This window comes from Coloeus monedula, assembly GCF_965178545.1.
Source record: "Coloeus monedula genome assembly, chromosome: 9".
Taxonomy (NCBI): domain Eukaryota; kingdom Metazoa; phylum Chordata; class Aves; order Passeriformes; family Corvidae; genus Coloeus; species Coloeus monedula.
Genome location: NC_138789.1, coordinates 4,532,619 through 4,556,769, shown reverse-complemented (window position 1 = coordinate 4,556,769; position 24,151 = coordinate 4,532,619). Strand labels below are relative to the sequence as shown.

Genomic DNA, 24,151 nt, shown 5'->3' with positions numbered 1-24,151 from the left:
GCCCGATGCCACGCATTCATCCTACGGGGCTGTGCGGTGGCGGATCCGCTCCTGCCCGCAGAGGGGGGAACGAAGCAGCAATAACCCAGTTCCTGCAGCCCGCAGGCTCACCTGGCCAGGGGCAGCGGGGGCTGCTCGGGCCGGCCCCGCTCCGGCCAGGGCACCGCCACTCACCCGCCCTCCGGCCCCGAGCTGCGGGGCTCGCTGCGGGAACCACAGAGTCACTGGGGCTGAAAAACACCTCTGGCATCATCGAGGCCAACCTATGCCCAACACCACCCTGTCAACCAGGCCATCGGACCACAGCCAGCCTTTCCTTAAATAGCTCCGGCAGCTCATTCCAATGCCTAATTACCCTTTTCGGGAAGGAATTCCTCCTGATGTGCGACCTCAACCTTGCCTGGCGCAGCTCAGCCGCCCCCGCCCGGGAAGGGCGGTCAATGGAGAGGGGCCGTGGTGCGGAGCGAGCCCCGCAAGGCGCGGTGCCGCATCCCGGGAACGGCAAAGGAAAGGGGATGTGGAGCGCTGGCGGCGGCGGGGCCGGAGGTGTGGGCAGGGCGGAGAAAGCAGCGAGCGGCCCCAGCGGCCGCCGCGCCCGGGCCGTGCAGGAGGCGGAGGAGGGCGCGGGGCGGCCCGGGCGCGGCGACCCCGTCCGCGCTCCCCCTGCCCAGCCCCGGCCATGAATATGTAACTCCCCTCTATTTCCCGAGCTCCATTGCGGAGCCGCCGCTCGCCATATTGTGCTGCGGGGGCTGCGGCGGCACCGCCGGCCACGGACGGAGGCGGCACCGGCGGGCGGTGAGCGCGGGGCCGGGGCGGGCGGTGCTGCCGGGGCTCTCCCTCCCTGTGGGGCTGGGGCCGGGGTGGGTGCCGAGCTGAGCTGAGCCGAGCCGCGGGTGCCTGTGCGCGGTGCTCGAGCGGGGCTGACCCCGGGCGGGGAGGTGGCGGGACGGCTGCCGGGCTGTTCCGGCGGGGTGGGGGCCGGGGTGTCCGGTAGGAGCTGTGCCCAGCGGCCCCATGGCAGCCCGGAGCCCCGGCTGCCCCCAGCCCGGCCGTGCTGCAGGGCCGCGGGGCACAGAGCCGCCCCCAGGGCCGGCGTGGGGCTGCCGAGCCCGGAGCAGCCGGCGTATGCATCTGTGTACACATTCCTATATCTGCGCAGCTATCTCCCTATATATGCACGTACGGATCTGTATGTCAGTGCATTTGTGCAGCTGCACGCCTGGGAGCTGCAGGCAGAGGTAGCACGCATGGCTCTATCGCAGTCGCAGTACCGCAGCACCAGCCCGGCGAGCGCGGCACCGCCACTGCCATCCCCGGCAAGGGACAGCTCACGGACACGGCCCCGAGCTGCTCTCGCTGGCTCTGCGGATCGCCCCTCTGCACAATACGGTCCTGTGTGTGATTTATAGCTCGGCGTTCCCGGTCTTTTGTCTATCCCGGAGCCCGTGCCGAGCGGTGCTGGCGGGGCGTGATGCTCGCGAACTGGGGCTGGGAGCCATCCGGCTGCTCCTGGGAAAATGTCGCTTTCCACAGGGCAGCAGGTGCAGAAGGACGCTGTGCCGGGAGCTGAGGATGTGCTTCCTCCCTCCGCATCGCTCCCTCTGCTTCCCGTACGAATTGAGCACCTGTTTCTTGCCAAGTTTTACACTCTGCAGTAGCTCTTCTGGATCAGTTGCCTTCCTTGCACCAACCCTATGGCACCGTCTGTATATGAAACGAGCACGGAGCAATATTCTTCTCAGGATTTTTGTAAGCTGTTTGATTTTCAGACTGTCTTCTGTGGAAAATAATTGGATCAAGCGCCTAATTCCACAGAAATCCAGAGGGCAGCTAGTGGAGAAAGATGATTTCCAGTATGATAATTCATAATCCAGCCCTCTTTGGAAGTGGTTGTAGCTCTGTGTGATAACTGTGCACTGCACATGGGCTTATAAGGATTAAAGGGAACTGCTTGCGTTTGAAAAAATGTGACTGGTGTGCGGGTGAAATTATTTTTGCTCAGGGAGAATTCTTTAATCGAGTGTCATTCATTTAGTAACAAAGACTCAATTTGTCATAGGAGTTCCCTGCAGAGGTGCTCTGATTTGTATTCATCTGTGTTTCCATTAAAAACTTGTGTAATGAGATAATTTGCCTTTCTTATATATCATGTCAAGCTCAGAGCTGACATTCAGCTGTCAGCAAAGACAGAGGCGCTGGCTGTGACAGCAGCGGATATGGATAAGCAGTATATTTTGCTTATAAAAATGTATTTGTCGGAAGGATTAACTTTATCAGTTGTCTGGAGATGGGAGGAATTTTCACTGGACAACACAAGCTGCAGTGTCAGGTACAAGTTTGTGGCTGGTTGTGACTCTGTTACAGTGTCTTTCAGCAATGACAGACAAATCAACAGCATCTTTAAACCTCACTGCCCCAGTGAATTGTCACTCACAGTGTTTAATAACTGCCTTATTATTGTCTGCATTCAACTTTGTGGTAATAGAGGGGCACAGACTTTGCATTGAAGGTACTTTTTCACATCTTCAGTGGCTAAAATTGTTGACCTTTGGCTTCAAAGCTTTGAAGCACCAGCCTTGCTGCAGCTGCCAAGAAAAGCACTGCCTGTCATGTCTTAGAGGTGAAATAATACGCAGGTGCCAGCAAAGTAAAATGGGTCTCCCTTGGTCAGTGATGCTTTGTGTTTTAAGAGTGATGCATAGTAATGGGTTGAGTATAAAGACTTGGTTGGGCATCTTGGGTGATTGGAGCAGAATTCTGTAATTTTCAATGCTCTGCTATCACTGAATAGAAATACAGGCTACAGGAAAGCCATCAGTTTTATATGTGAAATAAATGCTGGGCTAAGGGAATTTCTTCATCTTTCTTTTAACTCTTTCCCTTGCTTACAAAAAGAATATAATGGGGGGAGGGAAAGGAGCTTTAAAAGTGAGACTTCAGTCTGTGACTGCTCAGTTGTATTTTTCTTAGAAGGCGCATTGGATCTCCTCTTACTGAATCACCAGCTCTAGGAACATGCATGAAAGAAACATGGGAGTAAAGGAATTCCTTCCACTTTTTTTTTCCCTAAATACTTTTTACCTATTTTTTTCTGAATAGGTCAGCAGTTTAATAATGATGCAGAGAGTAAAGAGACTGGAGAAGAGGTGCTGTTGAGCCTCAGCTTGCTTCTGCTTGGTTTTCTGTTGATGCAAATAACTGGCCTTCGAAGCTGACCTTAAATTCTTAATGTTTGGAGGAATGAGCAGCATTCGATATTGTGGAGCTGTTTAGACTTGTTGTGGTGGAGAAATATTTTAGGAATTGCCCCTGTCTGCTTTCCCCCCACTTCTGGATCCTGGAGCTCTCTTGCAGACAGTGGGGAGTTAGCAGTAGTGTTCTGCTAGCTAATTAAAACCTATTCATTCTTTACTCTTCACCTCTTGGGAATAACGTTGAACTGTTTTGTGTAATTTTTGAGTTAAACTGTGTTAAGTGTTGCTCCTGTAGTACTATTTACAAAATGGACAGTCTTACTTGTGAGGGAGTCCTTGAAACACAAGTTGTTCTTTGCTGTTGCCCAGCTTTAGGTGAGAGCTGCCTGCTTGCCAAATTCACAGTTTTGCTTTTTTATATTTATTGCAGCTATTAAGTCAATCAGACATAAAATGGCTTGAGTCTTTTTGTCTCTCAAGTGTTGTGGGGGAGTTTATTTTCTGTTTATTAATACCCAAGCTGTCTTTTTGTTCTCATCAAGAAAATTATATTGCTGTTGGTTGTGGCTTCACTGCCAAGAGGGGGAGAAATCCTTGTGGCACTCTAACATAGCTCTGGAAAAGCTGGACACCCAGGCATATTTGCTGGCCTGACATCTCAGAATTTCTCCTAGAATATAAATGCAATAGAATGCTGCTGTTTATTGCCATTTCTGTTACTGAATGGGATGGACAGTAGGTATGCTGTGGGCTGAAGAGCAGGGAAAGTGGCTTGCTTGATGTCATCTTGGTAGCCTGAGGAGAGCAGTACACCTGAATTTCAGTGTATTTGGCTTGAACTTTTACAATGTTTCTGAAAATTTGCTTAGAAGCGTCTTTTAGCGCTGTACCAAAGCAGCAGTCCAAAAAGGTGATGAGCAGGTTTTCATGTTTTTTTTGCTGGTGGGATGAAAAATAATAAACCCATGTTGATTTCCCAGTGAAGTGGAAGCAGATCTGTGAGGGCTCCTCAGGCGCTGAAGTTCAGGGTCTGGTGTGGTTATTTCAACACACCTTTGGTTTTAGACTGTCTTGGAAGGAACCTGGGATCCTGCACAGACCTGTGGCAGAACCAGTCACAGCATTTGTGAAGATGTAAAAGATTTTGAATTGTACACGGATGTTCATAGAATTTTTGTTTAAATGTACAGCAAATTTAAAGGCCACAACAGAGGTACTGTTTTAAATGATTAAACTTCACCTAATTGATCGGAATGCTCAGGTCTTGCTTTCAGCAGCTGTTACTTCACGGACACAGCAAGAGAGTGGTTTGCCTCAAAAAAATGTGCCAGCAGAGCAGGGCAAGGAAAAATTAAAAATTAAATCTCATTAAAAATATCCTAAGGCAACACATATAATGAATTGTTTGTATAATTTAGTTGCTGTGACAGATTCCATTTTTCTGAAGTTTGAAGCTTTACTTTTATTTGCTCCCAAAAGTTTTCAGTCCTTTATCCCTCTTGTTCTGATCAGATATAGCACTGAAATGAATTTTAGAAAGGAACTTTGGCTTTTCTCCTTCACAGCTGGTTATAAATTCCGAAGTCCAAGGTTAATTTAGGAGATTAAGAACTTCATTTTTGAAACTCACCTGGGTAGTCACACACATAGTATACAGTAGCATGCTTCATAATATGAGAAACTTGACATAAAATTTAACAAGTGGCAGATAAAATCACAATTCTGCTCACTCTCCCAGAGTTCTGCTTAATATTGTTGCTTCACAGGGCTAAATTATAGCTTGGTAGTGGCTGTTTTTTATATGAATTGTTGGCACACTTGAGGTCAAGTGTTTGCCTGATGTATTAACCCACGTCAACAGTGAAAAGTTGCTGTTCCTGTAACAGTTTTGGGTTTTGTTTCTACTCCTGGCAGAAGGCATTACTGTTGTAACATATTTTAATACTACTTTGGATGAGATATAGATAGTGTGAAAGGCTAGGTTCCAGGATTTGAGCTTTAATGATTAAAATAATCTTACTGCCTGATGCATTAGAATAGTGGGTAGTGTTTGCTTTTGTGTGTGTACATACCAAAACCTGGAACATTTTCTAATTAATCCTTCAAGATTAAAAAAACCCTTAGCTTTGTAATTTAGGAATAGCCTGGGTTTGATGTGTGATGAATTTGAGCAGGTGAATTCTGGACTCCTTGGAGACAACTGATGATATAGATAGTTCTCTGGAAATGTCATGGTGTTTTTATGTATTCCAGTTTTTGTAGCTGAGGAGATGTCTGGGAGGGTGGGATACAGAACTGGGAATGAGGAGCTGACACTGAGGACTGAAGATTATTGACAGGAATGGAGTGAGCTGGGAGGTGGTGTGAAAAGGCCACTGATGCACAGAGTACAAACGTTGTTAGAAGAAACTGAAATTTGAGCCTCAGCTCCATAGGAGGGATGTACCTGGACTCATGGTGCTTAAGTGCTGCTATACTTTCCTGCTGTAAATACACAGAGAAGCACCAACCTAAAATCACATCTTTGTGTCATGTCCAGAAGTACATGGCTCTTTCCAACACTGTGATAAAACACCCTGGAGTTTGATCAACAGTTTAATTTGGTACTTTATTTTTCCCTGATGCCCTTGACATCTAAACCAGGAGGATTGTCTCCCTTTGGACACTCCTGTCAGCGTTTGATTCACAGAGCCCTTCCAGAGGTGTCCAGATGCACAGCAGATGGTTTGTGTGAGGTCACACTCCAGTGTCTCCTGGCCAGGAGGAGCAGTTTGACAGCCAGATTGGAAATGCTGCCCAGCTCCATGGATTGATCCATCTCAGGGCCAGGGAATTGTAAATGCCTGTTAGCTGGAAGATTCCATATCTCAAGGCAAAAGACTTTCTTAGGAGAATAGATACAGCCAAGAAGCTGTAAAAAACCATGTGCTTCCAAGCCCGTGGGTTTCAGAAATGCCAGTAGTATTTTCTCCCTCAGGCAGATGTCATCTGTCCAGCAGCCTTCCAGACATTCCATAATCACAGCATTAGGTGGTGTTACTTGGTTTGCAAGGGAGGATTGTTTTTAATGTTGAAGAGAAATGCTGTTAAGTTTATGGGAAAATGGGAGTTTGGGACTAGTTATCAGGCAAATGAAAACCTCTGCTGTGGTGTGACTGAGAGGGACAGTCATGCTGGGAAAAATCTTTAGTGTCACCAACTGTTGGAGCTGTTAAACTGCACCAGTGCCTTGGATTTCTCTACATTCCTCAGTTTTATTGGCTGCTTTGGGACATTTTTGAGTCCGTGGTCTTGAATTAATTATACATCTTTTCCTCCTGGCTCGGAGTGCTCTAGGGCAGCAGTGAGGTTGTGTCTCTTTGCTAACTGCTCTTTATAGAATGACAAACCTTGGATTTCTCAATATTTTAAATGTAGAATTTGGCACAGTCTTGAGTGTGGGGAACATTTGTCACTCATGTGTTTACACCTAGTTTTATTGCATCAGTAACTTCTCCATTGTGCCAGTCACCCAGTATCTTGACACTCAGTGAGAGTTTACCTACTCGAGTGTAAAATTTGTGTCTTAATATTAATTTTCTGGTTTTATTGTAGTTAAATTGTTTTCTTGGCCATAGTGGGACCATATTAATATAATTGATGAAAACATTTGAATGTTAATCTCTTCATCTCTTTCGGTAAATAAAGTAGGAAACTAGCATGGCAGGGAGCCGCGTGCAAACACTGTTAAATTGTCAGAGTGGTTATCATGTGTTTAATTTTCAGTGGGCGTCACTTCAGTTGTAACTGGAGTTGGAATGATACAAAGTCATTGCTGGCGGACAGGGTTGTAATGATGCAGGTGCTTTTAAACACTGCTTACCAAAGCCCAGCTTAGCATCCAGGGTTCCCTGACATGATCATGCCCTGACATGAATCTGATTCTTGTCTTACTTCACAGCCACATTGTTGCCCAGAAGTGGCTGGTGGGATGGTTTCTTTCTCTCATAGAGCACAGATCAACAAGATAATGATCCATGCTCCATAAGAGGCAAGGGCCACATGGTTTTAAAGCTGGCAGAGTAGGTTTAGATGGGCTACTGGGAAGGCATTGCTCCCTGTGAGGGTGCTGAGGCCCTGTCACTGGTTGCCCAGAGAAGCTGTGGCTGCCCTTGGATCCCTAGAAGTGTCCAAGGCCAGGTTGGATGGGGCTTGGAGCAGCCTGGGCTAGTGGAAATGTCCCTGCCCATGGCAGGGGGTTGCCACTGGATGAGCTTTAAGGTTTTTTCTAACCCAAATGATTCCATGATTCTATGATGATATGAACTGTGTCTCTTCTCCCTCATTTTTTATCTAATTCAGAGTTTCTGTCCCACATACAGAGTCTGAGGGTGTGTTTGCTTCTAAGCTGATATATCATATGGGTAGAAAGCACTGTGGAAATACTGGTTAATTGTTACCAGATTCGGTTTCTGAAGCATGTAATTGGTATGTGAAGTTTCAGCTTCATATTTTGTATTAATTTGCCATCTTTAATAGTCTTTTAATTGGCTGTGATTCTGCTTTGCACATGATAGACTTCTAGTTAATGTGTACAAAATATTTGCGACGCTGGCTCTGTGGAAGTGCTGCAGACTACTCAGTTTTAACCATAGCAGGCATTTACAAAGGAGCTCACATTCCCATCAGTATTAACTGATAAAGTGTTTGGTAATAATTTTGAAATTAGCCCACCAGTGTGCTTTCAGGTGTTCTGTGAATAGCTGGAACTGTTCACTTGATAACACTCATGTTTAATCTCTATCTGATCCTCATGAATTTTTGCAGGCTAACAGCTAATCTGCAGCATTTACAGCTCTATTCTCAGTGCTCTTTTTCTTAAGTATGTGGCTATATCATGAGTTTATGGAGGAAACTCCCACTTTTAAGCAGACTTGCTGGGTATTATATATAACATACCAGGTGTCTGAGGGCCCAGCTCATTGCTGTTTCTGTACAGTTCAAACAATCTGGTGGTCACTGTTGTCCCCAAAAAACCTTCTGATGTTTCTTTTGTGGGTAAGGAGGATGCTCACAGGATATTTGGCCACCTGGATTGTAAGAGGTGTGTGGACAAGAGAAGGCTATGTTCACCTTTCTTCACCTCTGTTGTGGCAGTGGTTTATTGGCTGGTTAGTGTCACTTGCTGTTGACTTTTTTTGGCTGTAACTGTCTACACAGCAAAACTAAGGATAAAGATCTCTGATAGTGAGATAACCCCATAGGATAACTCCGTAGGATAGGAAGATACTTCCAGTGACCATCCAATACAACCCCCTGGCAAAAGCAGAACCAGTTGGTCAGGTTGGTCACCACCACATCCAGTCGAGTGTGGCTTTGTCCCAGAGTGGGCATCCCACAGCCCCTCTCAAGTGACCTGTTACTGGTGGCCCCTTGGCTGTGGCTTTCTGCTTTCAGGTAGGATTAGTTTCCCCTGTGGATTCTGCTGCTCAGCACTTCTTAGCAGTTTATTCTGTCTGTCCATACCTTTTGTTGTGGGAAATACTTTCTCATTTTGGATTTAGTACCTTAAGTAATGGTTGCTTTATATCTGGCTTGTTGTGGGAGCCCACAGCACCTCGAGATTTTAAATGGGGTTTTCGTGCCTGTAACAGATGATCTGATGGATACCAAGTCATACCTTATCTCTTGGATGTCTGCAAGGCTGACAACTTGAACCTTGCATGTGGAGCTGCCCTACAGAGCCACTGTGCTTTGATTGCAACTCTGAACATCAGTCCCTGAGGCTGGATTTATTGTCAGCTTAGATCAGGTGTGATTGTGTCAAGAGAAGATGACTTTCTGCATGGCTCATAGAATGTTGAATTCAATTTGCAAATAGAAGTGAAAACCTTCCCAGTAAGGGATGTCGTGACACTGAAGTTGATTGGGAGGCCAAGGCCTGATGGCTGAGTGAACTAAACCCAGTTCAGTAGGACCTCCCTCCCTCTCCCTTTGGGAGATCAGGGTATAATTAGAGTAAGTGCAGTATAAACTCAGCAAGAGACAGTTCGAGGAGTGGTGACAGCAATGAGGGAGTGCAGGCACAGCCAGGTGTGGTGACATCCTTTTTCAGGATCAGTGAGAAGGGAATTCCAGAGCAGGGAACAAAAGAACTCCAGGCCAGAACCTGATTTGGCTGTTTCCTGGGGGTTTTTTGATCCAGAGAGGAAAAAACCTTCAGAGTGAATACTAAACATACTAGATTATAGTCTAGTACCAGTTGTCCTAGATTCAGCTGGATGTAAAGCTATCTGAGCTGCCAGGGAACTGCAGGGAAGGTTAATTCCTTCAAATAGTGTCTTCCAGATTGTGTGGATTTTTTTTTTTTTTTCAAATCAAGCTCTAAGCCAGTAAGTAAAAACAGAAAAAAACTTAAAATTCAGAATGCTTTAATTGAATAAATTGAAATGAATGATTGAATTGAGTATTCTGAAAACATGCAGTCTGTTCCCAATAGTAGTTATAGTGTGAGAGAGAGTAAAACTTAAAGCTCTAATCCTGTTAAACTTCCAAGTAGCTGCACTGTGATACCTGTTTTTAAAGGAATTAATCCTTAGGAAGAAAAACCTGGAGTGGTTGAAGGTGCTGTTGAACTTGGCACATCGAATAGAGGTCTAACTCTCTTACTGTTTTAAGTCTAAATATTTACCTTTTACAACTTAGAACAGAAATCAATTATTTCTAAGATTTTAATACTCTCAAAAAATGTGTGTAATATTTTTTTTTAAAGAACCTAATAAATTTTTTTTCCTCAAAAGTGTTTTTTTCATGAAACTATCACAGAAAGTTAAATAGGAGCTGGTTTGGTTATGGTCACACCTGAGCTGGGTTTGTGGGTTCTCTCTCCAGCTGCTTGGTACCCTTCCAGCCTTTCTCTGATCTCAAGGTGTGCCCATACAACCATGCTGCAGATGCTCTTTAGCCTTTGCCTGGGCTAAAATAGGCCCTGCAAAGCATTTTGGAGCATAATCCAGGTGTGAGGGATCCCTGACGGCATCCCCTGCTCCCTGGTTTAAGCGTGACCACCGTCAAGGTCAGTGCTGAGCTAGAGCTCAGGAAATGTTACATTTTCAGAACTGATGAATTTTCAGCAATAATACTAAGGAGCTGTTACTCGTTGGTGGATCTGAGAGTAGAAAGCTGTGAAAGGTAAGCTGGGAAGGGCAGGAGGAGAGAAATGCTGGTACAGAGCTCCTCCATTGGCTGCCCACAGCTCTGACTGGCCTGCTCTAAGTGCTTCCAGCTGGATTTTATTTTTACTGGCAATTTCAGGAGTGGGATATCCAAATGCCCACCCTACTTCAGTCATGACTACATTGGAGTAAATAATTAAGTGTATTTCAGTGCAAGAGGTTGTAAAGTGGATGTGGTGTGTGACAATATTAATCTGCTGGAATTTTTTGTCCAAGCACATTTGGAAGAAGGACATCCCAGCATAAATTCCCCAGTCAGTGAGCAGGCAGGAGATCTGAGGGCCTTTCAGAAAGGGTGTTCCCTACTGGTATTTTTTCCTATAACTGCCTGTTTTCCAGTGCTTCAGAAACAAAACTTACTTTCTTAAGTTTTTAAATAACAACAGGTTTTCATCACATTTGTTGAGGTGTAATATGTTGGTTTATCAATTGGCTCTGGCTTTGATAGTGACAGATGTGTGTACCCTGTAATTACGGAGTTTGTGCTTCAGGGTTTTGCTGTGCCTGAAGACTGAGTTAGTCTGAAGGGGTGCAGGGGTCCATACAATTTTGGTTAAGGTGGTTTTTTTAATGATTGACAAGAATGGCTCTCTGCCCACAGGATTAATCCCAACCACGACTACTTGTTGGTGGCTCTGAGAGAAAGAGATTTGATCTGCCAGAAGACAGGGTCAGATGGGATATTGGGAAGAAATTGTTCCCTGTGAGGGTGCCCAGAGAAGCTGTGGCTGCCCCTGGATCCCTGGCAGTGTCCAAGGCCAGGTTGGACAGGGCTTGGAGCAACCTGGGCTAGTGGAAGGTGTCCCTGCCCATGGCAGGGGTGGGACTGGATGGGCTTTTAAGGTCCCTTCCAATCCAAATTATTTTGTGATTCTATGAATGTGGTTTCTCCCCTTGATATCAGCCTGTTTTTGTGTGACTGGTTGCTTTCCTCTTACATCCAGAGGGAACCGACAAGTCATAAAGGTAAAAAAATAGGATAAAAAGGATAAAGTTATACGGTGGTGTAAGTAAAAGTATGAGGTGGTGTTTTAGAATCTTTTTCAGCAGAGGCTCACAGGGGTGTCTGACTGCATATTGTTCCTGGTGCTCTCACGTGTGACCTGTGAAGAAGAGATCCCACCTTCGCTATAAAGTGGGAAAGATGTGAAATGTTGAACAGGTGAAAAGTGGGTATTGTTGAGGTGAAATCTGTGTCGTACTGTGAGCTGGGAAAATGAGCGTGAGAAACTGGTCATGTAAGACTTTTTTGAAAAACAATGCCAAAAGGGATGCAGAGGAACAGTGAAGTATGCCAGTGATTTTAGGAATGTGAGATTTTACTGGAATAAGTTTCCAGACTGAAGAACAAATGTGAGGTTCAGCATTTTTTTTCTGTATCTTCTGTCCCTTTGCCAGTAGTAGTTAGTAAAAAGTCTGTTGTACCTTCAGTCTAGAAACTTTGCACTTCATATTTTTCTCTCTGAACACAGTGTCAAGAACAGGAAGATAATCTTCCTTCGGCTCGTGAAAAACTTCCTACTTCTGTAGCTCTAGAAAGAACCAGCCAGTGTGATCTGAGCCATGCAGGATTTCTTTCAGCAGATGCCTGCTTCAAATCTAGTAGCAGTGGACTGTCCTAAAAGGAAACTGAAGAGTCAGCTCAATGTAGAGGTGTTTCCCACCTCACTTCCCCAGACAAATGGAGAACGTCATTTATTGATGGAACATCTGAAGATGTTTCACTGGTTATGGTTTTGTGACTGCTGGTCGGTACCTGGTGGCTGTTACATGGTCGGTGCAATTCTGGGTCAAAATGCCTCTCCTGACTGTGGAGTTGGATGTTTGATCCTGGTGCCAGCTGTGGATGTTGCTGGGTTAGATTTCAGCAGTGTGAGGAGACACAACCCAATCTGAGAGCCACAGTGCCAGAGGGAAGAGAAATCAGGCCTTGTTCACATGCATTTTTCAGGACCAATATAGATCTTGAAGTTGTAGGGGATATGGGGAAAAGCTAAGCAGGCTTATTTATTGATCAAGAAGATTAGAGACTCCATGGAGCATAATTTGATTGTTTTTGTTGTCGATCCAGCATGCTTTGAATTGACCACGATTCCACTGCTCCTGCTTTCCCTTGCCAGAGGCAGAGAGGTGTTTGGTAGTGACAGAATGGGCTGTGTGGATCTCTCCAGCTTTCAACTGGCTTTAAGGCCACCGTTTTTCCTGTTAAAATTTGAAAGTACTATCACTGCAGCCCTTAGGGTGAGAGTGAAGCACTTGGCATCTCAGATGAGAAGGCTTTTGAGTAAAGCTGCTCAGTTGTTTATCATGACAGCTGTACAGTATCCTGTGCAGTGTAGCCTCGGGCTTGTAGGCGTGGCTGCAGGATAAATTCCAGACTCACTGAGGCTGGAAGAGACCTCTGAGATCATCAAGTCCAAGCTGTGCCCGATGCCCACCATGTCCCCAGCCCAGAGCACTGAGTGCCACATCCAGGCCTTCCTTGGACACCTCCAGGGATGGGGACTCCAGACCTCCCTGAGCAGCCCCACCAAGGCCTGACCACCCTTTCCAGGAAGAAATGTTGGTGTTAATGTGGTTGTTGCGCAGATGGATGGGTTTGGTGATGACCTGGCCCCCAGAGCTGCTGTTCTGTGTTAGCAGGTGCCAGCACACGAGTTCAGGTGAGGAATTACCTGTGCATGCAGGGGCTGCCAGGGTGAGCTCTTCACTCAGGCGTAGAGAGCAGGAGGCTCTTGGCTAGGACAGCCTGGATCCTCTGGGACTCTGCTGTCTTGGTAAATATGCTCCAGCAGGTTTTGGGAAGGGTTGTGATTAGCAGCTTCATGAATTTCTTGCAGCAGTTGAAATGATGGTTAACTGAATGTGTAAGCTTTAAAAGCACACAAGAGTGGTATCCAGTGCAGACACAGAATGATGTTTGGCTTCTGTTAGAACAACACATACAAAAATCCTTACCCTGGAGGACTTGGCTTCCTGTACACCTGCAATTGCCTTAAATATTAGTGGAAATTAGAACACAGAGAAACAGTGTTTCCTTTCTTTGCTGAGATGTGTCACTTAATGCCATCATTAAATTCATACCACTGATTAACTGAAATAAAACACTCGGAGTCCTGACAGCACAGTGTTTCAGTCTGCAGCTACAATGTGGTGGCTTCTCACCTCTACTGGGCTGGTGAGGTCTTAACTGGACATGGGACTTCTCTGATCCACTCAGAGGAACGTGTCTCTTATGACGAGTAAACTGTGGTTTTAGGGCACGATATTTACACAGTAAAATTGGAGTTGGAGATGCACTCTTTGAGGGGAACTGGAGTGACTGACAGAGGGTAGGTTTGCATTGGATATTGGGAAGAAGTTTGTTCCCTGTGAAGGTGGTGAGGCCCTGGCACAGGTTGCCCAGAGAAGCTGTGGCTGCCCCTGCATCCCTGGGATTGTCCAAGGCCAGGCTGGACAGGGCTTGGAGCAGCCTGGGATAGTGGAAAGTGTCCCTGCCTATGGCAGGGGGTTGGAACTAGCTGACCTTAAAGCTCCCTTCAAACCCAAACTGTTCCAAGATTCTGTGATTCCACTTAATAGACATAATAGTGGATGTGGCTACTTTATATCAGGATTTTTTCCCTCCTTCCTCAAAAAGAAGAAAAATACCAAATGAGAAAACTCTGATTTCTGTGCCTGGATGAAAGTAGATCTAAAACTCTGAACTGCTTCTCTTGCTTTTCCCTTCACAATTAATTAAAGCTTATAGAGTAACCTTGTTCTCCAGAGAGTTTGGGCCTTTTCATATAGATCTTAATGAGTTGGAAAATGGATTATAATGTATGTGGTAGATGCCAACAGAAAATGCATTTGGCTGCTGAACTGAAGGGTCCGGAAACCCAGATTTAAAAAAGGAATAAAAAAAAGCACTTCTACTTCTTCCATGTAGAAAAAAGGTCTGCAACTGCTGTATTGCCACTTACATAGTTACAATTATTTTTTTAAACATACCACTGTCTGGGATTAGTTTGCCTGCTCAAGACAGGCCTTTTTGGAGACATGGGAAGCAGTGCCTCCTGTCTCCCAGCATAAAAGTATTTTCTGTTCAGAAACACCATTTTCTTCTGTCACTTTGACCAGACTTTTTCACATCTGCAGTGACTCTGTGTGGTAATTTTGCCTCATCTCATACAATAATACTAAAATTTTGATGGGACAGCAATGCAGTTCCTCTGTGTGAGTTTTTATTATTATTATTATTATTAAAATTATACAGTGACTGGATTTCACTTATCTTTCAGTAGCATTCAAACTTCTGATGGAAACCTTACAGGATGTGTTTTCAGCAGGAAGAAAAAGCCCTCGTGGTGTGCTCCAGTGAGCACGTTTGGTTGCTGTGTCCTGTCTTATTTTGCCCTTCCCCTTGGTTAGGAAGCAGACCCTGCTTGACCTGTGTGCACATTTGCAAGTGAATGTTTTAGGAATATTTTCTTCATCAGGTGGCATTTGTGGCCCAGGTTCTCTGGCCTTCAGTTCTGTGTCACTTTTGTTTAACAACTGAATTGATTTTTGCCAAGTGTTCATGGCTGAGCGGCTCCCCCAGTTCTCCTGGAGTGGTACAAGCAGGGGATTATCTGTGTGTGACACAGCAGAGCCTGGTACGTGGGGGGACGGGTGTTCCCTGGAGCCTCTGCTTGGCTGGACAGACACTGCTGCGGCTCAGGAGGGGAGAGGATCCCGAGCCAGACACACCTGAGTGTTCAGCCCGTGTCCCTTCCTTCCCCAGCCATGTCTCAGGCCGTGCAGACCAACGGGACGCAGCCTCTGAGCAAGACCTGGGAGCTCAGTCTGTACGAGCTGCAGAGAACACCCCAGGTAATCACAGAACCAGGGACTGCTGGGCTTGGGAGGGACCTCTGGAGATCACCCAGTCCAACTCCCTGCCCAGGCAGGGTCACCCAGAACAGGTGACACAGGGACACGTTCAGGGGGTTTGGGATAGCTCCAGAGAGGGAGGCTCCAGGCCCTCCCTGGGCAGCTGTTCCAGGGCTCTGTACCCTCCAAGGAACACAAGTTCTTCCTCGTGTTGAGGTGGAACTTGTGTTTTAGTTTATGGCCATTGCTCCTCATCCTGTCACTGGCACCACTGAGCAGAGTCTGGGACCATCCTCTGACACCCCCTGGAGATTTATATATATTAATGAGATTCCCCTCTCAGTCCTCTCTTCTCCAGACTGACCTGGCCCAACTCCTGCAGTCTCTCCTCGTCAGAGAGATGCTCCAGACCCCTCATCAGCTTCGTGGCCTCCACTGGACCCTCTCCAGCAGCTCCTTGTTTTAATTGTGTGCTGCAAGGCTGGCAGCACTAGGGTTTTGTGTGCTCGATGTGTTTGTGTGTGTCGTGTCTCTTTGCTGTGTTTTCCGTGGGTAAAACATGCTGTCTCCATGAGGAAGGGACTCAATCCCATGAAAGAACCTTTCCTTTCTTTGCTGCCAGGAAGCCATCACAGATGGCCTGGAGATCGTGGTGTCCCCCCGGAGCCTGCACAGCGAGCTCATGTGTCCCATCTGCCTGGACATGCTCAAGAACACCATGACCACCAAGGAGTGTCTGCATCGCTTCTGCGCCGACTGCATCATCACCGCCCTCAGGAGCGGGTACCTGAGCGCTGCCAGGGGACGCTGCCAGGGGGTCGAGGGGGACACTGCCAAGGGATGGGGGGGACGGACACTGCCAGGGAACAGGGAGGGGACACTGCCAAGGATAGGACACTGCCAGGGAACAGGGATGGGACACTACCAGAGGACAAGAAAGGGATGCTGCCAGGGGACACAGGGATGAACACCGTGGAGGAAAGAGGGCTTGGACACTCCAGAAGGAAGAGGAATTGCACTTGAGGTGGAAGTGTCATTGGGGGTTGATGTGGGGCAGTCACTGTGCACTGGGAGTTTCTGAATGTGCAGCACACCTTTCCAGTATTATTTTTCCATCTTTAGCCATCTCTGGAAGACAGATCAAATTCCTCCCTCATGAAAAATCATCTCATAATTCTCTTTCTTGCAAGGAGTTGAAGTTCTCTTTTGTATTCTTTTCTTCTCATAGATCCAGTAACAGTAAAACAAAAATACACATTACTGACAAAAATGGGTTTAATTTCACTTATTCTTCCTTTTCCTAATAATACATTTCAAATTATGTGGCCTTCAGCCATTTCAAATTATGTGTACTATGAGTGTTAGAAATCATGGAATCATTGAATCCCAGAATTGTTTGTCTTGGAAGGAACCTTAAAGCCCATCCCATTCCACCCCCTGCCATGGGCAGGGACACCTTCCACTATCCCAGGTGGCTCGAAGCCCCATCCAACCTGGCCTTGGGCACTTCAGGGATCCAGCGGCAGTCACAGCTTCTCTGGGTGACCTGTGCTAGGCCCTCACCACCCTCACAGGAGGTATTTCCTCCTAAGACTGTGCCTCAGTATAATTTCCACTAGACATCCATTTTTTCTAGGTAAAAATCCAGCCAGAAAATGAAGGGAAGAAGGGAATGTGGGACTTCTGATCCCTTCAGTCTAAATAGTCTGCTCAAACATGCTTTAAAATAAAAGAGCAGCAGGGAGAGATATGTTTGGGATTTTTGTTTAAATATCTGCAACTACCTGATCTGTCGAGAGAGAGAAGCCCCTTTCCAGATTTACTATACATACTGAGTCTTAATGAGCACTTGACCAAGAATGGAAACAACAGGGCAGAGTTTTGTTACTGCTGGAGAGTTACGTGTTGTTTGCTTCCTTCTTGTCCACGTCCAGCAACAAAGAATGTCCCACGTGTCGCAAAAAGCTCGTTTCAAAAAGATCCCTGCGGCCAGACCCCAATTTTGACGCTCTCATCAGTAAGATTTACCCGAGCCGGGATGAGTACGAAGCTCATCAGGAGAGGGTGCTGGCGAGGATCAGCAAGCACAACAACCAGCAAGCCCTGAGCCACAGCATCGAGGAGGGATTAAAGATTCAGGCTATGAACAGGTACATAATCACCTCGTTTGCCTTTGGGCTAAAAATACACTGCCTGTCCCCACGCCCTGTGGAGCTTGAGAATCCTCTCCTCTCATATCTGCCAAGACAATTTTTAACCTTTTGTCTACTACCAGAAACCTCTGTGTCACTGCCTGCGACTTCTGTGGCAGCCTGATAGAGACTTCAGCGTAGCTTTACCAAATTATGGCTGTCATGTCTTGGATAAGAAACCATAACACCAGCAATCCTGTACCAAAATGCTACCCTTACATGCCAATAAACGCACAAAATACCAGGACTTGGGGCTTAGTTGTGACTTAATTCACAGGCTGGAATATATGGTGTTTACACTGTGGTGCAATTCCAGGTGTGCATTTAAACCTAAGAGAGCCAGCTGGGAGGGAGGCCCCAAACTTTGCATGATAAAGCATGGTGTGATTTAATAATCCTAATCACATGTAGACCCATGTTTGAATGAAAATAATGGTCTGCAATTGCCTGAAAAAGAACTGTGGGAAGTTAAAATAGTCTTAAAACATAACTAAAAGGTGTTTGAGCGACAGGAAAAAATGAATAGTTCTGTCTATGAGTATCTTTCTCTAAAAAAGAATTAATATTAGCAATTTTTTTAACTCAAAGTCTCTCTGAAACATTCAGTGCTTGTGTGTGCACATGCCTCACTTGGGGAGGAGGTGTGTTGTGATCTGGGTGGATTCTGGATGGGCCAGGGTGTATCTCTGCCTGTTTGTGGCCAGGTTGCAGCGGGGCAAGAAACAGCAGATTGAGAACGGCAGCGGGGCCGAGGACAACGGCGACAGCTCCCACTGCAGCAATGCCTCCACACACAGCAACCAGGAAGCGGGGCCCAGCAACAAGAGGACCAAAACCTCGGATGACTCTGGGCTGGAGCTGGACAACAACAACACCACTGTGGCCATAGACCCTGTGATGGATGGGGCCAGTGAGATCGAGCTGGTGTTCAGGCCTCACCCCACCCTCATGGAGAATGACGACAGCGCGCAGACAAGGTCAGTGGCCCCTGGCCATCTCCGGGTATTCTGCTGCTATTTCCTGGTGCTTTGGTTTTCCATCACTTCTTGGGGCTTCTAGACACCAATTTACTTCAGACATACCGCATCCTGTTTAACTGTATCACAGGATGGTTTGAGTTGGAAGGGATCTTAAAACCCATCCAGTTGCAGCCCCTGCCATGGGCAGGGACACCTTCCACTGTCCCAGGTTGCTCCAAGCCCTGTCCAGCCTGGCCATCCCTGACACTTCCAGGGATCCAGGGGCAGCCACAGCTTCTCTGGGCAACCTGTGCCAAAGCCAGATGCAAATAAGCACTCTTCCTTCTTTCTGTTCCAAGTCAGGTAGATGGTACTGCTAAACTATTGTAAAAAATATAGTCATAAGCTGTTTTAAGCCTTTGGTCACAAATAAAGATGTTTTTAAGGTTTCCTAGCATTGCAGTTCACTAGTGGGATGATGGTGTTATATCAGCCCCTTTGTACTTAACTCTAGGATTCTTTGGGAATAAACAAACCTTGTATAAGTGTCAGCAGTTTTCAGAGCAGCTTTCTGTCAGCAGGATTTGCATGCTGGAAGCTTTTCCTCCCATTTTTTTGTTCATAATCCAGTCCAAGCACAGATTGCAAGTTTTGGCTCATATTACTGTATCCCGCAGCCATAGGGAGGAGAGGAGAGAGATCCAGCAGGCAGGAATTGTGCAGCAAGATTGATCTATTTAATTATTTTACAAACTCTTTTATAGACTTTTTTCTTCATAGTCTAATTGGACAAGGATCAGCCACGCCTTGGGGGTGATTGGCTAAAATCCTAAAACATCCATTGTCAAAATACTTTTCTACTGTACCATAAACATACTTCTACAAGGTTGCAGGTCTTCATAGTTTACAGAACTCTGCTACTGTCTTCATGAGAGAGAAAAGTATCTCACGGGCTTAGAAAGAAGCAATAAAAATTCTTGCTAGCAGCAATATTTGTATCCACAGGCTCACAGCAGAGAGTAGTTTTGTGGTGTTTCCTCAGGTCTTTCTTTGGCTTTCTCTGCTGATGAGGCACCTCTCTGTGATGAGTGCAAATCTTGCAAAGCTTCAGCTGGGAACTGTCTCTAAAGGCCTTTTCACAGCTGACATTTAATATTTGGGGCTTTCCAGCTTTCCCCACAGCTGCTGTTCAATCATTATTGATGATTTGTGTGGCTGCTGTCACAGGTACATCAAGACCTCGGGCAATGCCACGGTTGATCACTTGTCCAAGTACCTGGCAGTGAGATTGGCCCTGGAGGAGCTGCGGAGCAAAGGCGAGTCCAACCAGATGAACCTGGACACGGCCAGTGAGAAGCAGTACACCATCTACATCGCCACCGCCGCCGGCCAGTTCACCGTAAGCACCACCCTGCCCCGCCCCAGTCAGCCGGCCAGCCACGGCCCTGCATGCACATCTGCTCAAAATGCACTCAGCTGGGCTCTTCCCAAGCTGGCTCAGAGTAAAATTCATGGCACCAGGTTATTTGGAAGCAGATCAGTTGCTTTTTGACAAAAGCTTGGTTGGTAGAAAAGGAGGCATAGAAATGACTTGGGGAAGACGCAGTGATGGCACCAACCATGACCTGGCTTATGCCATTCTATTCCAATTAAAATTGAAGAGGGAAAAATATTACTTCACTTGAGAATGTTTGGGTTTTTTAGCTTATAACTTGTGCCACATTATTGGTGACTCCTTCAAGTCAACACATGTAAGTACTGATTAAAGTAGCCTGTTTTACAGCACCACATCAGATTTACCTCATTTGTTCCCATTCTGCTGTTCTCTTCTAGGTGCTAAATGGGTCCTTTTCCCTGGAGCTGGTCAGTGAGAAGTACTGGAAAGTGAACAAACCCATGGAACTGTATTATGCCCCCACCAAGGAGCACAAATAAGTGCTGGGAAACTGGGATGGGACTAATTCTTTTTATAGCTATGACTTCTTTAATATTAAAATAAGGCACCACCAGTATCTTCATGGACAACACACGTGGTGCCTTCAGGCACTCTCAGTATACTCAGTAATATGACTAGACAGTATTCTGGGCTGTATTTAATTTAGTCTTTGGGTTGGGTTTTTTGGTTTTTCCCTAGGAGACTAAATGACCTTCTCCAGTGCATTCCAGTGTTTGAGATGCTTTTTTGTTCCTAATGCATGATACCTGATCCAGTGTTCCAGTTTGGAATGGCTTTGTTTTGTCCAGGTAAATCTGGATTTCTGCTCCATTGGACACAGTTATAGGAGCCTCTGTGAAGTGTGGAGTGTTGGGTGGCCACGGAAGTCTGTTCAATAGTAGCATATGCCAAGGAATGTGTTAGATGTTGGAATTTGGTGACTGTTACACATCTGATGGATTGATCGGGAGAGAATGGATTTGGGATAGTCTTGCAGCTAGAGGTAATCTGATTCCCTAGGAAGGGTTCATTAAGACATCTTCTTGTGAACAAAAGTGAATTTTGCATCTTGTGAGAGGTATTGCTGCCCATGGCAGGGGCTTGGACTGAGATGGTGTTTAAGGTCCCTTCAAAGTCCAGCCATCCTGGGATTCTGGGATTCCAAAGAGAGCTGCAGTGAGAAAACTGACACTTTAAAACCTTGCTGTTTACTGGGCTTAATTTAATACTTCAGTGCAAGGTGGTTCATCAGATTGGTTTGGTTTTTAATGAATATTTCAGTGAAAAAACACTCAAACACGCCAAACTGTAACTCTTCCCCGTGCAGGACATGCCAATCTTGGTGATTCCTGCCTGGCCCCTCCTGCAATGTTGTCCTGTCCTCCAGCTTAACTGAAGGAAATCTGGATGTTTCACAGCCCTGCCCTGTTCCCTAGAGTAGGATCTCTGTTGTGAATGTGCTGTAGAGAACTGTCCAGAAAACTTCTTTGTTAAAGCAAATCCCCCAACTTCAGCACACAGCCATCAAAATGCTTTGCTTTGGGGAACTGTCCCACCCCAGCAGGAACCTTTTCCCAGTGTCAGTGTGAGTAGGGAAGACTTCGACAGTAAGCTGCTCCAAGATTCTACTTTTGTTACTTTGCCATAGCTTTAACAAACATGGCTTAGCACTTTGGAAGACAACTTTAGTACTTGACAAAGTTTACCATTTAGTGTCTTACATTTAGGCTCGAGTTTCCCAACGTGGCAATGGGCTGTGCTGTAAGGCCCGGTAGCTGCTGGTCATTTGCATTCAGCCCCTGTGCCCCGGCTCTGGAGCTTGCTGTGGCTCTGAGGGGGCCGCTTGACCTGTCCCATGTCCTGTCTAAAGGGAAGCTGTCACCATGAGGTTTCCTTTGCTCTCAGACTTGCTGATGAACCCTCCCATTTGCCCCTGAGGCACAAAGCAAAAAGTTGGTGGTAGGTGGGAAGCACCAGGCTTTACCCCACATGGTGTGGTTTACACTCCTCCTGCGTCCTGCCTGGAGTCCCACTGGCTTTGACACGTGGTACAAAAGTATTCTGCTGCTCGGGGATTCTCCAGGGAAGGATTTGCACTTCCCTGGCTCTGGGCTTTCCTAGCACTTGTAAATAGTGTCCCTTCTGGCTGCTGTTCAGATCAGCTTTATCCCGCTGTGAAAACTGCACAGGCTTCTTTGAGTAACTTAATTATTTCCTCTGACTGGAGAGCCTTGAGCTTTTGTGACATGAAATGGAAGTGTTCAGGCCCCAGAGCACAGAGGGGCAGCTGTTAGGGACCTGTTTTTGCTGACTTTGTGAAGCGTTGCTGTATAGACTGTAGTGCATGTCCACGGAATATAATGGGGGGTGGGGGAGTGGCTGTGCTAAATGCTTTAAAGTTATTGGGGAAACTTCTAGATTAGTGCCAGCATCCCTCTTGGGGGGAGCTGAGGGGGAGGGACAGTCCCTTAAGCAAGAGAGGTGTTGTGAAGCTGAGCAGTCTGTCTAGGAGCTGTCACTTTGTCCCCAGTTCTTTTAAAAAGCGTGGGAGAATGTGAAGCCTTTATTTTCATGTTGTAGTGAATTTCCTGAATATTTATGTTCTTTAAATATTATATATATAATGTAGTTGTTTGATTAAACCATTGATTGCACTGTGACTCTTTAGTGCTATAAACTATTTTATTTTTAAAATGCCATTACTCTTTCCCCTTCTAAAGCCATGTTCTTTTGTAAGTACATAATGTGTGTTACGTACGGGTAAGCCTAATATCCAACTAAAGTATTTCCTATCCAACTAAAGTCCCACTGAAATGCTCAAGTTGACAATAAAAGCAAAAATGTTATCAACAATATGTTGGGAATTGCAGTGCTGCTTCCTCTTGTGGCTGATAAAGGACCCCCTTTGGGCAGTGTTTGGGTTCATGCTGCCATGCTTGGGGCTGTGCAGGTGCTGTTCAGCTCCACCAGTGGTGGCTGCTACAGTCCCCTGAGAGCAGCTCAACTCCTTAGCCTTGAGTGAGAAATAGGGGCACACAGAAGGTATCAGCTCTTCCACTGACCTGTCACAGGTGCTGCTGTTCCAACCAGATCCTGCAACCTGAGGAAGGGGATGAAGGATTTTCACAGCACTCAGGTTAAACCCAGCAACTTTGGGTTCATTTAACTATTGAGCAGCTTCAGTTAAAAGCAGCAGAGAGCAGCTGTACTGAACCCCTTCAGCTGAGGTGCATTATTTAGAGAAGTTTTGTTCCTTTCCTTGTTTTCTTTCTACATTTACAACTTTTAACCAGAGGATGCACCTTGAATTAAGGGCCAATGCTTGTGTATTCCTAGAGAGGAGTTTCTTGAGATGCACTGAACATGAGCACTCTATGACTGAGATCCTGCTGCTGTCTGGGCCGCCACTCATTACCTGAGTTGCTTATGAACAGCTTCAACTCCCTGAAAGCTTCCTTTAATCACACCTAAACAGGAAACAGCCTGTAGGTAGGAGGACACGTCCCTCAGGTACAGAGCAGTAGAGGTGACACTGTACTGCCCATACTGGTAACTAGATCATACCCTACAGCATAATTTTCCTTTGTCTTCTGGCATTTATTCTTCAGCTGATGGCCTTGCACTGATTTCCAGCCCTCAGGCTTCCAGGAGTTGATCAGTTGTGATTTCCTGTTCAGGACGAGCCACTTGCAGCAACACCTTGGTCCCACAAAGATTGTTGAATGTCTGTCAATGGTGCCTGGCACAGCACTGGGTACTGGCTGCTCCAGGAAGTGACAGGGACTGAGCTGTGACCTTGCCACCACCTCCTGCATTATCCTCACCTATTTCCCACTCCAGTCTCCCACTGGAACAGCCAACATGGCCAGTGGATCAGTGCAAGGAGGAACATGAGGCCCCAAGCTCCAGCCCCAAACCAACACTAATGTTCTGTCAGCTGATTATGGCAGGACTGTTACCTAGTCAACAGAGACAACTGCTGAAGAGGAAGAGAATTCCCAGAGGCCTGAGTTACAAACATCCCTTCCACTGGTTCCTTACAAGAGGCAAAACCCCAGAGGGGGTTTGCAGCCAGCGTGCCAACAAAGAGGAGCCCGGAGGTCTAGGCTGCAGCCCCTCTGGAAGGTGGCACACAAAAAGGAGGGGAAGAGCTCCTCACCCGAGGGAGCAATCTCCTCTGAGGCAAGTGTGAGGGCACGCAGGCGAAGAAGAAGAGGAGAGGGGACTCTCCGTATGGATTCCACACTGAGGTTTACTGTCGTGAAGGGACAACCACGAAGAGCCGAATTTTTGACAG

General features: G+C 46.4%; 1 protein-coding gene across 1 annotated transcript; it reads left to right on the top strand.

Annotated features, from left to right (window-relative positions):
- Positions 1 to 727: 727 nt before the first annotated feature.
- RNF2 (ring finger protein 2) lies at positions 728 to 20,354 on the top strand (the record flags this gene model as incomplete). Its single annotated transcript, XM_082287178.1, has 7 exons — positions 728 to 798; positions 15,180 to 15,268; positions 15,891 to 16,051; positions 17,203 to 17,418; positions 18,165 to 18,437; positions 19,647 to 19,818; positions 20,253 to 20,354. The coding sequence occupies exons 2-7, from the start codon at positions 15,182 to 15,184 to the stop codon at positions 20,352 to 20,354; spliced, it is 1,011 nt and encodes a 336-aa protein (XP_082143304.1). The 5' UTR covers positions 728 to 798; positions 15,180 to 15,181.
- Positions 20,355 to 24,151: the final 3,797 nt, after the last annotated feature.